This window comes from Myotis yumanensis, unplaced genomic scaffold (genome assembly GCF_028538775.1).
Source record: "Myotis yumanensis isolate MYYU_CA2020_CCGP unplaced genomic scaffold, mMyoYum1.0.hap1 SCAF_9, whole genome shotgun sequence".
Lineage (NCBI taxonomy): Eukaryota > Metazoa > Chordata > Mammalia > Chiroptera > Vespertilionidae > Myotis > Myotis yumanensis.
This window is the reverse complement of record NW_027223760.1, coordinates 60,387,753-60,405,117: the sequence shown is the minus strand read 5'-3', so window position 1 is coordinate 60,405,117 and position 17,365 is coordinate 60,387,753. Positions and strand designations below refer to the sequence as shown.

Here is a 17,365-nt window from a genome sequence, read left to right as displayed (position 1 = left end):
TGAGTGAAAAGACTGGACACACCCTGGAGCCCTCCCATGGTCTCTCCCCAGGCTTGCCAACAACCCGCATCCCTCCTTGGCCCACATCGTGCACCGATGGGGTCCCTCAGCCTGGCCCGCATCCTCTTGCAATCCGGGACCCCTCAGGGGATGTTGGAGAGCCAGTTTCGGCCTGATCCCACAGGCCAGGCTGAGGGACCCCACTGGTACACGAATTCGTGCACCGGGCCTCTAGTCTTATATAAATGGTTTAAAATGTTGCTTCAAAAATAAATTTTTAAATAATGTTAGGAGCATAGGTGTCAGTAATAATCCACCCTGGTCATACCTGAGAGGCTGTGGTTTTCAGCTTCTGAATGCCATTCACCAAGTGCTCTTTCCTTTGGGATACCTCTTTTTGTTTCTTCTTCAACAGGTTCTTAAACAGGGATATTTGTTCTAGAAAACTCTTTGGGGTGGTATAGTTGTATCTTCTCTCATTTTGGTAATACCTGGTACTCATTTCATTGACGCTGGTGTGAACATGTGCCATGAACAAGCTAATAGCATCTTTGTTCAGGGGCTGAAAACACAAACATTGCAATTCATGTGACATTTTCTCACGTCAAAACAAAACTGTAGGGGTGGGGGTGGGGGTGGGCTGGGAGAGGTCAATGGGGGGAAAAGGGGAATATGTGTAATACTTTCAACAATAAAGATTTAAAAAATCCTGCAATTCAAAAAAAAGAAAAATTACCAAATTTATACAGTATTTTCCCCCCAAAAGCCAGAACAAATTACAGTAGAATCTAGGAACACTTCCCTAGTCTTTAAGAGCTACCCACAGGATTAGAGCGATGACAAGAAAAGGCAGTCAGCTTTGCTAACCTCTTCTTGACAATGAGGAAAGGATTTTTATGTGCGCCACACCCCAAACCCAAAACCAATGTAACACAAGCGCTGCTATTCACAGCTTGATTTGTATCTATCAAGTGTGAGAAAGACAAAATGGAGAAACTGAGACACAGTACTGAGAAGTGTTTGTGGTGTTGCTTTCAAACTTAACTTTAGGCAAAGTAAGCCAACAACCCTGCAGTCAATGAAAAAAAGAAAGAAGAAAATCTGAAAACTGAGAAATACAATTGTATAAGAATCCATGTGAAAACAAACGGGATGGTAAGGTATAAAAGTCAGTGCTTCTGGGAGAAAAATATCATGATCATTTCTATTCTCATTTAGGGAGGGAAAAAAACCCCCAATTAATTCTCCTTTGAAGATTTCCTGAAGAACCTTCCCCCCACCCCCCGCCCATGCACTCTTTGCATTTGTCCTCTATGACTTCTGAAGTAGTTAACTTTTTAATTTGTAGAGTCACATCTCCCTCATTTTAATGATTATTTATTGCATTCTGTACAAGATGAACCAGGTTCAATTAATCAAGGGAAGCCTAAAAATCAATTAATATGAATTAAATGAGCTACACCAACTCTCAGGAAAGTCACACATAATTTACCAAAGTGTTGTCAATAACACTCAGACATCTTTGGGAAAATTGTGCACAAGGGGCTGGTGATGCAGTTAAATGTTTCCAACCTGCACCATCAATATGAGAGCCAGGAGTGCGAGGAGAGAGAGGCCAGTCCTCGGGGCGAAAAACAAGTGTTCCTGGGCATTGTCTAAACACTCAGCTTCCCCTCCGCCTGAAAAATTCCCGAGTGGGTTTAAAATGCGTACGTTTTAGATTGTTCTGCCGATTAAAAATCCATTTCGCTAGTAACGAACATGTTTTTAAAGCAAAAATTAAATCCTGAATACAAATCCATCACCAGTAGCAGAAGCAAAAACCTTTTATTTATTATTATTTTAAAATATATTTTTATTGATTTCAGAGAGGGATAGAAACATTAATGAGAGAGAATCATTGATTGGCTGCCTCCTGCACATCCCACACTGGGGATCGAGCCCACCACCAGGGCATGTGCCCTGCCTGGGAAGTAAGCTGTGACCTCCTGGTTCACAGGTAGACAGACAGACACTCAACCACTGAGCCACGCCAGCCAGGCAGGATTTTATTTTTAAAAGAGCCTGACTTACAATATAAACATGGGTAAAAACTCATTCCTGTCCTGTCTTGTAATGTGAACTGAAAGGTGCAGCATATATCCGTCTATAATGTAAATACCTCCCCAGCCAAGTGCAATGTCCTTAGAGCAAAGCTGGCCTCTGCCCAGCCATGATCCCTCTGAGGCGGCTCCTGGGCTGCCCTGAAAGCTCTTAAACAACAGTTTCACTTGTAAATCCGTGGAAGAAGTGGTTTCCGGGAGAGCTGGAAGTGGCCCGAGACAACTTGTCTCAATGGGGCAAAATAACTATTGTTATGGGGCTTAACAAAATGGCACAGCATGGGAGACCAGCGGAGCCAGGCAGCAGCTGGTTGCAATTCACACTGTTTTTCAGAAAACTCTAATCGGTCCAGAACAGACCTCTTTGATGACTGGTCTTCCCTGCATTCTCCATTTGTCACTTTCTCTTATGATAAGGTCAGTAGTGACAGCACTTCCTGACATTAACAGCTGTGGCTTTTAAAGGGTCATTGTAGAACTACTAATTGCAGTAATTTCATTAGCATAAATTATTTATTCTGCCATTCATTTCTCTCCAGCTTTTTTGGGGGCGGGGGGGGGGGGGTGGGGGGAGGCAGGGAGGAGATGGCTGCTAGGGCTGCTGCAGGGATGGCGATGCCATGCTGTGTTTTCCCCTTTTATTTTTTATTTTTATTTTTTAAAAATATATTTTATTGATTTTTTACAGAGAGGAAGGGAGAGGGATAGAGAGTTAGAAACATCGATCAGCTGCCTCCTGCACACCCCCTACTGGGGATATGCCTGCAACCAAGGTACATGCCCTTGACTGGAATTGAACCTGGGACCCTTCAGTCCGCAGGCTGACGCTCTATCCACTGAGCCAAACCGGTTAAGGCTATTTTTTTTATTTTTAATCTTCACCTGAGGATATTTTTTCCATTGGTTTGTAGAGAGAGTGGGAGAGAGAGGGAAAGACAGAGAGAAGCATCGATGTGAGAGAAACTCATCGATTGGTTGCCTTCTGCACACGCCCTGGTCAGGGCCCAGGCCAGGGAGGAGCCTGCAACCGAGGTACGTGCCCTTGACTGGAATCAAACCAGGACCCTTCAATCTGCAGGCCGACGCTCTATCCACTGAGCCAAACCAGCTAGAGCTGTGTTTCCCCTTTTAGACCTGAGAGCTAGGCACATCTGCCCCTGCCACATTTGCCCCTTAATGAAACCAGGTGACCCCATTCTGTAGGTATTTAGCAGGCAATCATGGTGAAGGCAAAAACCACCCATCAAACGGTTATAAATCCAAGATTTCCCCTCGAAGCAGCTTTGGAAAACAATGCTGCATTTGTGCATAATCAAATGCGAAGCTGAAACTGCTTTTTCCTCACATTAATAAAAAGTGCTTAATTTCCACTCTCACACTTGGCTCACTGTAAACAGAAAAACATACACAACTGCTGCCACGCCAAGTACCTCAGCCCCTGACTCTTCAAGCAAAGGCCCCGGATGTCCCTGCTACTGAAAATGACAGACAGCAAAATTCCAACAAAGACCGACACCCGGAGGCCAGAACTAAATGAGACATCGTCCGTGTTATGTAGGGTTTTACGCCTTCCCAAGACCAGCAAAGATTATATCGATCTGTACTTTTACATTCAGACTTTCCAAAGTATTATACTCAAAAGGGAAGGGGCAGATGAAAGAACATTTCCTTTTTAAAGTTTAACTTAGGGAAACTTTGTAGCATATGTCATATACCTACAGTCCATCTTGAAAGTTTTTCTCAAGAATTATTTCTGTTAGCTTTTTGCAGCTTTACTGAAATAGAATTGATATGCAAAAGTGCACATATTTAATATCTATATTAATGCTGTAACCATTCCAAACGGCTGAGTTATAAAATTATTTGTACTTGTTAGCCCCTCTTGGCGGCTGGTAAAAGGAGAGAATATCTTCAGTAGATCCTTGTGGTTGTCAGGTTGGTTAATTAAATAAAGGAGATTGAAAAATGCATAACACGGGCAGTAATGCATGTGAGCATCTCTCCTACACTCTTCATGGCGCTAATCCCTCCCAGAGGGATGCAGGGCTCGAACCCTAGAACCTGGATTAGATTCCCAGTTCTGTCAAGTTGGGCAAATTATTGCTTTCCCTATACTTCCTCCTCCTGCCCATAAAATCAAACCTTAAACTGTCATTACTCCTTTCTTACTCTGCTTCTTTCCTTTAATCCTTTCAGAACAATCAAACACTTTGCAACAGTCAAGAGCAGGATTTAGGACTACGGGCTCTCGTGTCACAGTGCGGACGGGCCCCTTACCTGCTGAGTGATCCTGTGCTTATGGCCTCCAGCCCCTCACCTGGGCAACAGGGCACAGTGGCCTTCTTAGAAGGTTGCTGATTAGAGGTGGGGAGCAATGCAAGGGCAGGGAGGTGATGCTTCTGCTGCTGGTGATGGTGACAGTACCCCGACAGCAGTCCCCGTGAGATTACTACCCCCAGACCGAGCAGCTGCAAGTGTTACATGTAGCACCAGACAGTTTTCTAAGTCACAATGCTGTTTCTTGGGGTTTTCTGTTACCTTGTCTGGTGGATGCATTGTGTTGTTAGTTTGCTCATGCTTTTAATTTTCTGTCTTTTAGAGACCAAGTTTGGGTCAAAGGCAAGATCAAGCCCAGTCAAAGCCAGCAAGCTTCTGGATGAATTTCCCGTCATTGAAAAAAGTAACTTCAGTGGCTCTTGGACAGAACATTAAAACAGAGCAGCGGCTGAGGACTGAGGCTGTGAGCAGGTGAAGCAGAACCCAGCTACCTCTTTGATGGCAAAGAGATGAGGCAAGAGATGGCGCAGCTGGTCCGGTGAGGCCAGCACTAGACGAAAGCCGCCAAACTATAATTTGGAGGTAGTGACGCCTCCACTTGATTTAACTGACCTTTTGGCTTAACAGCATGTCCAGGTGCCTGGGCAGCTATAAAAACTGGACTCTACTTTTGAGATAGATTCCTGAAGTTTATATAACAAAGCCCTGAAAAGCAGCAGTCTACTACTTTTCCCAATTCTCTCTAAATTTGATTCATACACACAGAGCAAGAAATGTCTGGTGGACAGCCTGTCAGTGTGCATGTGTCAGGGAGAGAGAGGGCTGGAGAATGGGGACAGGTATTAAGGCCCACCCGGACCTTCCCCATGCATTTGAGCATAGGCTGAAGCCCGTATGAGACTGAGGCAGTTGCAAGGTAAATTTGGTTGCATTTGATTTTGTCTTGCTCTTTTAAAATTATGTCAGTATTCCCCACAAACAGGTTATTTTCCCCAAATTCACAGAATTTCTATTGCACAGGGTTATTTTTCTACTTCATGAATCCATATGGGATAATCCTCATTTATATTTCAAAGAGAAAACTGTGCTAAAAATCATCAATAGAAGCACTGCTCACGCACCTGTATTAACCAAATGCCGTTTGCTCCTCTTCATGCCTGGCCTAACGTTTATAAAGGAACTTGGAGACATCTGAAGAAACCAGTCTTTAAAATCAGCAATAAAACCACTTTCCTCTTTGAGTGGAAATGTTTTAGCAGTGGTTTGGGAAATGGGATTCCAATACACCGTTTACGTTATCAAACCCTGCAACACGTTCTGGATGGAAGACGTGGCGGCAAGTGAGATAACGTCAGTTCACTGAAAAAGCCGGCGATGCCGAGCTTGTGTGAGTACGTTTAGGCTGCATCACACCACAAGGTCAGAGAATTGTAACTTCCAGTCGGCCGAGCTGCCTGAGCAGGACGGCTCGCCCGCCTGGCTCAGATCCCTACTCTGCCCCCTCCCAACGCCAATCTCACTCCTCAGCCCCTGGGCTCATCGTGTCCTCTCCTCTCAGTACTTTCTCCTTCAGCAGGGCCTGCTCTCAAGCACGTCTGTTCTCCATTCTGACTTGAAAAGCAAAACCAGGGCTTGTCTTCTAACTCCTGTTTCTCCCGCCTTTTTTCTTGAATTGTTCCTAACTGGGACCCATGCACTTCTCAGTAGGGACACCACCCCCTCCCCCCAATGATCACTTGGAGCCCCACTCCCAGGGAGTTTCCAAATCTCCCGTGAGGAGGCGCGTGCGTTGACAGGGTCTTCAGATAAATCCCCGGTGGCGCTGAGATGGGAAACTACTGTGGTCATTCCATCAGCTGTCATTTAGTTCAATGCCAGGTAACGGAAAAGAACACAAACATTTACATAGCCGCAGTCCGCCCACACCCCTGGGTGCTGCGTGCGTACTGACTGCAAATTATATGTCAACACACACCAAACGGCTTGACTTTAATGAATCCTTCCTCTGTGGCTGAAGGGGGTCACCTTGTGTAAGCACCTTCCACTCAGCATATGAGGTCAATCCTTAGGAAGGGCCCAAATTATGCTGATAATTTTCAGTCTACATCATGGAAATGAAAACTAAGAAAGTGATCAAATTAGTGCTCATTCCAAAAAAATCGAAGAGCTATTTTTGACCTCTACGGAAAAGGCACCACACGTGTTCAGAACATGACGTGTTGAGCTCGGAATTATAATGATGGCTCCTGAGTAACAAATTAGGGAGGTGGGAGAGTTGAATAAGCGCACGGCTCTGAAATGAAATCATCTGGCTAATTTGTCTCCAGGCATCACTCAGCCCCACAGAAATGGGAACGTGCTCTCTAGATCCCTGTGTGGTACTCGGCGTCCTACAGGAGGCGCCCCGATACCACGAGACAGAGTGTAGCACCTGCCAGGAGCCTCTGGACTTAAAATGATGCAAGTCCCGCCTCATCCAGCAGATGTCAATGGTCACTGGCACATCGAAGCTCCGTCACAGTAACTTAGCCAGGAGAAAGCCTGCGCCAGAGCGTTTAATTCGAGGGTTCAGACGTAAAGGCAAAAGGACAGTGACTATGAAAGTATCATTTAAGCTCCCCAGAAATGCAGTTTAATCTGTATCTAGTGCCTTTCGGATCAGGCAGTTTGGAAGGGTGGTGATTGCGAACATTTCCCAGGGAGGTTTGTCTTCAGGTTTCTCTGAGAGGCGAGGTGACAAGAAGCCTAGAATTCAAAGTGATCCCATGTCCTCCTGGAGAGTCAAAGGGAGCCCCTTTAATGGAGACTAACACTAACATCGCATGAAGGTCTACCAGAAATATTTTATACTTTAAAATCCGGAAAAATCATTAAATATGACAAATAATGGTCACAATTATGAACACAAATGTCTTAGGCTGTTGCCAGGCTCACTGCATTCCTGGAATCAGGAAGGGCTTAATTTTATCATCTAATAATTACAAGGAGGGTTCAGAATACCAGTTTACTAGAGGGAGCGAGTCAGTAGGAATCTGTTGCCTGCAGATTCTGCTTATCGCATTCACGTTACCAGGCTGGTCTGGTGAACAGAAGGACCAGTGCGCCGTGTTTCCTATGTTAATTCTCACCTGGGAGGAAGTCGGAGCTCGCGGCCCGGTGTAGGTCAGTGTCGGGCACCGTGCTCTCGCAAGCTCCTGGCCTTCTGGCGAGTCAGGGCATGAGTAGAACATGCTCATGTGTTGTGAGTGTGTCTGTCTGTCTGTACAGACACACACACACACACATACACCTCAACTTGGTGTAAAAATGTCAACCATCATATCCCACAGAATGTAAACTAACAGAGAGGATCTTATCATCTTAAACAAACAAGGACAACTTTCTGATAGGACAGTGATGGCGAACCTTTTGAGCTTGGCATGTCAGCATTTTGAAAAACCCTAACTTAACTCTAGTGCCGTGTCACACATAGAAATTTTTTGATATTTGCAACCATAGTAAAACAAAGACTTATATTTTTGATATTTATTTTATGTATTTAAATGCCATTTAACAAAGAAAAATCAACCAAAAAAAATGAGTTCGCGTGTCATAGGTTCGCCATCACTGATAGGAGGTGTATTTTGCAAAACATTTATTGGGACTTTTGGTCAGAGTGAGTGTGAGAGTGAGTGTGTGAGTTTGTATGACTCTGTGAGTGTGTATGAGTGTGTGAGTGTGTGTGTGAGATATTCAGAGGCTGACACGACATACCTCAATCCCCTTGATTTCCTCAATGAACCTCCTGCTGACTGAGACCAGAGCCTCCTGCGGCCATGCATGAAACCAGTCAATAGCCGTGCAGTTCACTATGGCTGGGAACTTCCGAGCTCTAACTCTCAGTGTGTGACCGACTGGAGAGAAACACAGAATGACCTGTGGAGACACGGAGGCAGGGCAGAGACAGGAGGTGATCAGTGAGCAAAGCGGTGCCTTGCGATCCTGGAAAGGGAAGAAAGGCGCACAGCCAACCGTGACATTCAACGACCCCCGCGCACTGCGGAGGGGAAACCTGCCCGAGGGCTGCCCATCACAGACAGAAAGGCTGCTGTGCGCTTTCGTTACAACGGGCCTCTCTCCTTTCAAACATTTTTATGATGATCTTTAAGAGTGGGAAATGTATCCTTTTCTATCACACAAATAACAATTGAAAAAAAACCAAGACCAAATCACATGACAAAACAGTGCCAATCCTTTCATCTTCTGTCTCCTTCCATTCACTACTTTATCCGGCCCCATACAACTGTGTGATACACTTTCTGAAAAACTGTTTTATCATATCGGTATTCTGTTTTCATTTAAAGTAAAGGACATTCACTAGAGTTCTTGACATTTTTAAAGGAGTAAAAAATTCAGTTTGCTGAATGCTTGTGATAATAATTTTACAAATTTCTGGTTTAAATAAAAAAATTTATTTATGCAATTAAAGATTTAAGAGTTCATTTAAACCTGAATATGTTTCCACACTCTCTTTCAAAGGGATTGATTTTTCCCCTAAAGTATTTTAAAAAATTCACATAATAAAAATCACCAGCACATATGCAGTCATTTAATATCTCATTTAACAGATGTACTTTTAAAAAATATATTTTTATTGATTTCAGAGAGGAAGGGAGAAGGAGAGAGAGATAGAAACATCAATGATGAGAGAGAACCATTGACCGGCTGCCTCCTTTATGCCTTCCATCTGGGATCAAGCCCACAACCCTTTAAGACTCTAAGCTCTGTTTTAAGCTATGTGCTCCACACAAGCTCCATGAGTAGCAGATATCTGTCTGAGACTTCCGTTCTTTGAAGCACACCTCGAGTTGTGAGTTTTGGGGAGGAGAGCACCCCAAACCTGAACAGATATCATCTATTTCTAAGTATTGAAGGCAACTGAAATATGCTCCCCCCAAATAGTTCCTGGCAATTGTAAATGGCCACAGTGGCTTAAGGTACTTCCTAGTAGTGGATTAGAAAGAAAAGTCGGTTAAGAAAATAAAGTTAAAAATGTCTCAGACAGCTGTGCTCTAAAAGTAAATTCTCACAAATAAAAAGCAAACCCTGAAATCACCATCTATGTATTTCCTGCAGCTCTAACATTTGGATGTCAGAAACCTGCTTTGGGGATCCACACCATAGAATTTTCTACTCCCTTTTTCCCCCTACACAGGTGTTATGACTCATTTGCAATAACCCACGTTTCACTGTGCTTTGTAATACGTTTCAATTTATTCTACATAAGAGCCCACTGCAAGCATCTATTTACTCGTAGATCATGGATAGGACTGAGTCCATCTCCTCTTGTAATGGAAATTTGAATTGCTACCGTCACTCTGTATTTTTTTCCAGCTGATACAGTTTATTCTCAGAAGTAACCCTCCTACATATTTCCTTCAGAAGCTTCTATCTATAACTTTATCCTCAAAAGTCTCAGTGTTTTTCAAGAATGATAAGATCTGAATCTTCATAGGAATGGAGGTTTAGCATAGAAAAATACTCCCCAGTTATCATCCTTACATCTTCCTGTATCATCCCCACCCAGTAACTTTTTAATTTCAATTATTTTTATGAGATCCAACAGCATATTCAATGTATACACTTTCAATACATTTTTCTATTTTCTTTTTAGGTAACACACAATCAAATTATTCCCATGACCTTTTACTTGTGAATACTGACCAGTACAGAATTTTTTCAAGAGATAGTATTTTACATGGAGTTTTAGTGCCTTTGTTTTCTTTAAAGAACGAAACTCTTCAACTCATAAAGAAGTGGTATGTGGAATCCCAATATGTAGCAAAGAGCAAATCCATACCTGGAGAGTAAAGACAGTAGGACTTACAATCCCCACCATGTTTTCATATGTATAAATATGGACTGTATTCCCTCTCTCAGCTGCCTGCCCATCCTCAGGGCTGCACTGCCCACACACTCCTCTCCAGACCAGTCTGCAGCCCCATAACCTCATGTCAGTGCTTATTGTTTTGTTTTTAAAAGAAAACCAGATGCCTGATTACCTGCTGAACAGGACACTACACAGCAACTCTATACACATGTGCAGTTGGAGAAACAAGACTCAATACTGTCCTTGCAAACCCACATCCAAATGTAAGCAAAACGTGAAGAACATGAACATGCTTCTCAAAATGCAAACTCAATATAAAGGGATGTCCTTCCTTCTCGGATTAAGCCTTTCCTTTCTGCTGTTAAGATTCTCTTTTGTCATCTACAGTAAAGAAGATTATTTCTACTTATTCTTTGAGACACTTCCTCACCATTTTTCCTCAATAAAACCTTTATTGTCCTGTCTTTTATTATCTTATACCCCCCCCCCCCCCCCGGTATCTCCCATATGCTTAGTTGTAATTTTATACTTGTTTGTACAATTTGCAGGTGGATGCCTATTTTCCCAACAATGAACTGGCTGGTAAAATAAACAAGCAAGCACCCTCCCTCCCTCCACCAGCTTTCTTATATATCTACCATGAACAGTTAGAAAATTTGGCAAGAGCAAAAAAATAATGTAAGATATTGAGAAAAGAACTTGAGAACTGTGTAACATACATAAAGATAGCTATCTGCTTCACTGAAGGCCAATAGAGACATTTTGACTAAATGAAGCGGTGTGCCACATTCCTTGAGGAGCTCCATTATTATAAAGATGTTAATTTCCCCCACATTAACAAATTTTAGGCAATTCTAATAATTCCCAACAGGAAATCACTTTGTAGAGCTCTGTGATTCTAAAGTTCATATGAAAGAATAAAGGGTAGAAATATCAAGAAAGAACGTTCTCAGGGAAAAACCTTAAGTTATAATAAATAAAACTGCGTAGGTGAATGAATGGGAACATTCAATACTGTTAAGTGTATCCACAACATTCCCAAATTAGTCTATACATTCTCATTGTGTGTGTGTTTTTTTCAGCCTTTAATATATTTTCTACGAAAACTCAAGCTGTTGAAACAAAAAAAAGTACTCATTTTGTTACTACAAAAAACAAGTGAGAAATTTTAATTCACAAAGGATGAAAACACAGGACACTGGTCTTACTGTACATACAATATTGCAATAAATTGATTAGGTACAGACTTAACATTTAAGACTTTACACACACACACACACACACACACACACACACACGTACTTTGACCGAAGAAACACAGGACAATATTAGTCACTGATATGCCCATAACGACTGAGAGAAAGAACATCACTGACTGGAGTCTATTGTTTTCCTGGCACACAATCACTACATAGGCCGGTCCTAAATCATGTGGTATTGTTAAGGGTATCTTCAGGCAAATATAAACATTCATTGTTTTTTATGTTAAGCTGATTTTCCAGTTCATCTGGGAGTGTAAAGTCACAGATATCTAAGTAAATGTAGAAAAGGAATACTATAGAACTATAGCAATCAAATCAGCATGGTATTGACATAAAAACAGATAGATATCAATGGAACTGAACAGAGAGCCCAGAAATAAACCCACACCTATATGGTCAATTAACCTATGACAAGGGAGGCAAGAATATGCCCTGAGGTAATAACAATCAATTTGATAAGCAGTGTTCGGAAAACTGCTCAATGCATGCAAAAGAATAAAACTGGATCGTGTTGTTATATATGTAAGAAGAAACTCAAAATAGACTGAACACTTGAAACCATAAAACCCCTGTCAGAATGGCTATCACCAATAAACCAACAAACAGCAAATGTTGATGAGGATATGGAGAAGAACCTTTTGCACTGTTGATAGAATTGTAAATTGGTGCAGCCACTATGGAAAAACAGTATGGAGGTTCCTCAAAAAGTTAAAAATAGAACTACCATATGACCCAGCAATGCCACTTGGGTATTTATCCAAAGAAATCCAAAACCCTAATTAAAAAAGATATATGTACCCTTATGTTCACTGCAGCATTACTTAAAATAGCCAACATATGAAAGCAACACAAGCATTCATCAGTAGACAAATGGGTAAAGAAGATGTGGGACATATACAGAATGGAATACTAGCAGGCCATTCAAAAGAATGAAATTTTGCCATTTGAGACAACATGGACGGACCTAGAGTGTATTATGCTAAGTGAAATAAGTCAAAGACAAATACCATATGATTTCACTTACATGTGGAATCTAAAAAAACAAAATAAATGAACACAAAACAGAAACAAATGCAGAGAGAACAAACTAATGGTTACCAGATGGGAGGGGGGTTGGAAGGATAATGAAAAAGGTGGAGGAATTAAGATGTACAAATTCAGCGACAAAAAACAGCCATGGGATGTGGAATCTAAAGAACAATATAAATGAACAAATAAAACATAAACACTCGTAGATACAGAAAACAGACAGATGGCTGCCAGAGGGGAGGGGGGTTGAGGGACTGGGTAAAAAAACAAGAAAGGATTAGGAAGTACAGGTTGGTGGTTGCAAAATAGTCCTGGGTATGTAAAGCACGGCATAGGAAATACAGTCGGAAATAGTGTGATAACTATGTATGGTGCCATGTGGGTACTGGAAATATCAGGGGGAACATTTTGTAAAGTATGTGAATGTCTAACCACCATGCTTTATATCTGAAACTAATATAAAATAATATTTAATGCACACTGTAATTGAAAAAAATTGTAATTAAAAAAAGAGGGAAATAAATAACCCTAGAGGTGTTTGCCAAACCAACCAACTAACCAACCAACCAACCAACCAGTCATAGGAGTGTAAAGAACAGTGTAGGGAATATAGCCAATAATATTGTAATACCTATATATGGTGCCAGGTAGATATTAGACTTACCACAGTGATCAATTTGCAAAGTATATAGATGTCTAATTACTGTGTTATACACCTGAAACTAATATAACATTTACACAAACTGTAGTTAAAAAATTAAAACAAAAATTTAAATGTAGAAAAGGAAAGGATATTGCCCTACTAGATTCCAGAATATACTGTAGAGCTACAACAAACAAAGTTGTGTTTATGCAAGCATAGACAGATTTGAGGAACATAGTAGAGAGTCAATAACACAGTGTCACATATTTAGGCATTCAATATATGAGACTAGAATAATTTCAAATGGTGATGAAATAGAATAAATAGTGTTGAAACAGCCAAAACCGGTTTGGCTCAGTGGAGAGAGCGTCGGCCTGCGGACTGAAAGGTCCCAGGTTCGATTCCGGTCAAGGGCATGTACCTGGGTTGCGGGCACATCCCCGGTGGGAGATGCGCAGGAGGCGGCTGATCGATGTTTCTCTCTCATCGATGTTTTTAACTCTCTATCTCTCTCCCTTCCTCTCTGTAAAAAATCAATAAAATATATTCTAAAAAAAATAGTGTTGAAACAATTGGGGGGGAGTAGAAAATCTACCTTATAATGTATGTAACAATCTAAGGCTAAACATTAAAAACTTAATTTAAAGAAAATTCAAGATAACATTTTATAACCACAGAGCATAAAGATTCCTCTTTAAAAAGCCTTAACACACAAAAGCCACAAGGAAAGATCAGATAAACTTTATACATATAAATGTAAAACAGATGTCATTGTAAACACAGTTGGCAGAATTATAGTGCACTGGCAACATGCAAAACAGACAAGGACATTACAAACATATAAATATTATTCAGATATATAAAGAGCTCTTATAAATCAATATAAATATTAACAAACCAATATGAAATCTGGCAAAGGGTATAAATGGATAAAGGTTTTGCACCAATTGTTATTTAGAATAAAGTACATTTGAGTTAAATAGTTCACTCTATCCACCAAGTTCTTGGAATCATTTGATTTTTTTTTCCTGTGGGAGCCTTCTAATCAAAAAGGCAAAGAAAGGTAAAGGAAACAGTGAGAGATGTAAAAAAAAAGAGTTCTGAACTTTGTATGTCCATATATACACACAGAATACTGAAAGGAAACATGCCAACATATTTTCAGTAGTTGTTTCTAGGTAACAAAATTCTCACTATTTCTATTAATTCTTTCATATTCTTCTGTAGATTTACCAATGCAATAAGGGATAAGAGCAGATAAATAGAATAGGAGGAAAGACAAAATATTATCTGTAGGTTATATAATACCATAGTTTTTATTTTCTTCAGATGGTTATGAATTTTAAAATTTTATACAATGAGCATATATTTCTTACATGATCAGAAATAGATCTCTCAGACAGATAGACAGGCACACAGACAATAGACACACACCTAAGTAGATAGATATATATATGTAACAAGACAGACAGATGTGTAAAATCTTGGGAATGAATCAGGGGCTGCTACATATGTCAAGTGTTCTTGTCCCTCTGGCATCAGATGGCCAGGAAGGAGGACAAGAAAGAAAAGCTCTGGGGTTAACTAAAGTCAGCTGGAGAGAAGATGCAAGTACTAGCTGCAAGATAAAAATTACGTAAGAAAAGAACATGTACTAATGTGAAGGAGAAGGCGTTTGGCATTTACTTACTGGTTTATTTCAGGCAATGCAAGGACACACATCTGATTGTCATTAATGGGAACTGCCCTGTGGGAATCGCAGGTCATGTTTTGCAGCCAACAGGTTCTCGCTGCCCCTGCCTTCCAAATGGGAGCCGGCTTTGGGTGGTGAGCATGGGTAATGGGGTGGCAACGTCACATCATTTAGCTTGACCTGCCAGGTGTGCTCAGCAACCCCGGAGCACAGTGAGCTTCCCATGCTGCCCAGCTAGGAGCACGCGCAAAGGAGACAGCAGCTCATCAGAAATCTGAGTGTTTAGCACACGCCCGTGAGTGTCACAATATATGAAACTAACATAGAGCAAATCCAGAATTTTTTTTAATTCCAAGGATTGGGGAATATATTTGGATTAAAGAGAAAGAAGCTGCCGTTTTCCAGCCAAAAGGTGATCCACTTGTATGGCACATTATTCTCCCTCAGGGTAAGGCACTGTCCACTGACCTTTCTCACGATACAACAAACTAAGTGACAAGGCCAAGAAGGGTCAGGAGTACTTGAGGGAAATATCCTATTCCTCCTTAGCATTAAAAAGCAAAGCAGAACTAAACTAAGGAGCAAAAAGCCCTCCTACTCATTTTAGTTGGGAAGAGACATTATTTAACTAGCAATCCTATGACAATGGGGGGGGGGGGGGGTGACCCATATCTAACTCCAAAATAAATGCTAGCTCGCACAAAAGTACATACTAAAAAAATGAGACTAGAAAGAAGACTAAACACCAGTAGAGATGACTAGAAAACCGATCTCAGCTTCGGTAAGCCTGCCTAAACAGATCACAGGGAACACATACAGGAAAAGACTGATGGATTTAACAACATAAAAATGTAAAATTTCACACGATTACTAGTGAGTGCAAGGATCTCAACAGCTACTGAAAGGAATGTAATAGGTAGAGACGTCCTTGACAAGATATCTATCCTGAAGCAAAGGCCAACAGAAGACAGAATAGTGAAATATTAGAAACATCTTCATTAATATAAAAGTCAAAATTCTCACTACAGCCATTAATTATTGAATATTCTTCTGCAGGCTTACCAATGCGATCAGGGATAAGAGCAGATAAACAGAATATTAGGAAAGACAAAATACTACCTGCAGGCCTTATGATATCAATGGACTTACAGAAACTATCAGAGAGGCGGTGAAATAGCTAGCTATAAATAAAAATCAACACCTCTCCTATACACAAACAATCCACCATAAAAAACCTTATAAAAGGAATATTCCATCTACAAAAAAAATTTTATCATAAAGATTAAATTCTCCCTAGTATAAAATTAGCCTTCAGCATGATTTCAATCAAAATCAAAATGCACTGTGTTTAGAATTTGACAAAATGATGCTGATGTTTACCCAGATGTATAAACAGGTGAGAATAACAAAGAAAAACTAGGCAAGAAAGAGCAATTAGATATTAGATATAAAAATGTATAATAAAACTTTAATAATTCACATAATACCAGGCTGGGGTCAGTAGTAAAGAAGCGTATCAAGAAGAGAGAATAGAGGATCTAGAAATAGATCCAAATAATATGGCTGTTTGGCAGGTAATAAATAATAATGGTGCTTTAAATCAGTAGGAAGAAATGCATGATTGTGAGATAAAAAGATCTTTTTGGACCCTAGCCAGTTTCCTCAGTGGTTAGAGCATCGGCCCTTGGACTGAAGGGTTGTGGTTCGATTCTGGTCAAGGGCATGTACCTCGGTTGCAGGCTCAATCCCCGGCCCTGGGGAAGGCAACCAATCAATGTGTGTCTCTCACATCCATGTCTCTCTCTCTCTCTGTGTCTCTACCCTTCCCTTCCACTCTAAGAAAAAAAATCAATGGAAAAAAATAACCTTGGGCAAGTAGTAAAACAACAACAAAAACTTTTAAAAATTTATCTTTTTTGGGAAAAATAACCTGAAACTCCTCAGCTCACTCTATCACACATTCACTTCTCCAGACTCCCTGTAGGTAGAGGTGGCATGTGACACACTTGTGGCCTGTACGACATCAGCTTGAGCTTTAGGAGGAAGCTTTGGTTTCGTGATACAAAGAGCCCCAAGTCTTCTTCCCGCCTGGAAGCAGGAGGCACGGGGAGAGGCACGGGGAGGAGCACGGGAGGAGAGAGACGAGGAAGCCAAGGTCTATAAGGGAATCACTGAGCTAGTCTGGACTCGGTGAGTGGGACGCTTCATTCTCTTATTTGTTATCCAATTGAGTATCAGCTGCTTCTAGTGAAGTGTTTTATAATTTTGGAGAGAAAAACACGATCCGAAATTTCAAGAAACCCCCAGACCCATAAAGGAAAATGTTGATTAATCTAACGTAACAACTTTTTAAAACTTTAAAGTTACGAACAAATAAACACACATACATACATTTAAAAGGCAAATGACAGAACAGGGAATATCTGAGACACATACATAAGGCTAACTGACATAGAAAGAACTCTTATAACCAAACAGTTCAGTGGAAAG

At 41.0% G+C, this 17,365-nt stretch overlaps 1 protein-coding gene across 1 annotated transcript in view; it reads right to left on the bottom strand.

Annotated features, from left to right (window-relative positions):
• DNAH11 (dynein axonemal heavy chain 11) overlaps positions 1–17,365 on the bottom strand; it is a 192,560-nt gene that overhangs the window by 67,478 nt on the left and 107,717 nt on the right. Inside the window, exons 55-56 of the mRNA XM_070424420.1 lie at positions 8,133–8,294; positions 329–562 (exon numbers count right to left, since the gene is read on the bottom strand). Coding sequence (XP_070280521.1) covers positions 329–562; positions 8,133–8,294 — 396 coding nt within the window. The remainder of the gene's footprint in view (positions 1–328; positions 563–8,132; positions 8,295–17,365) is intronic.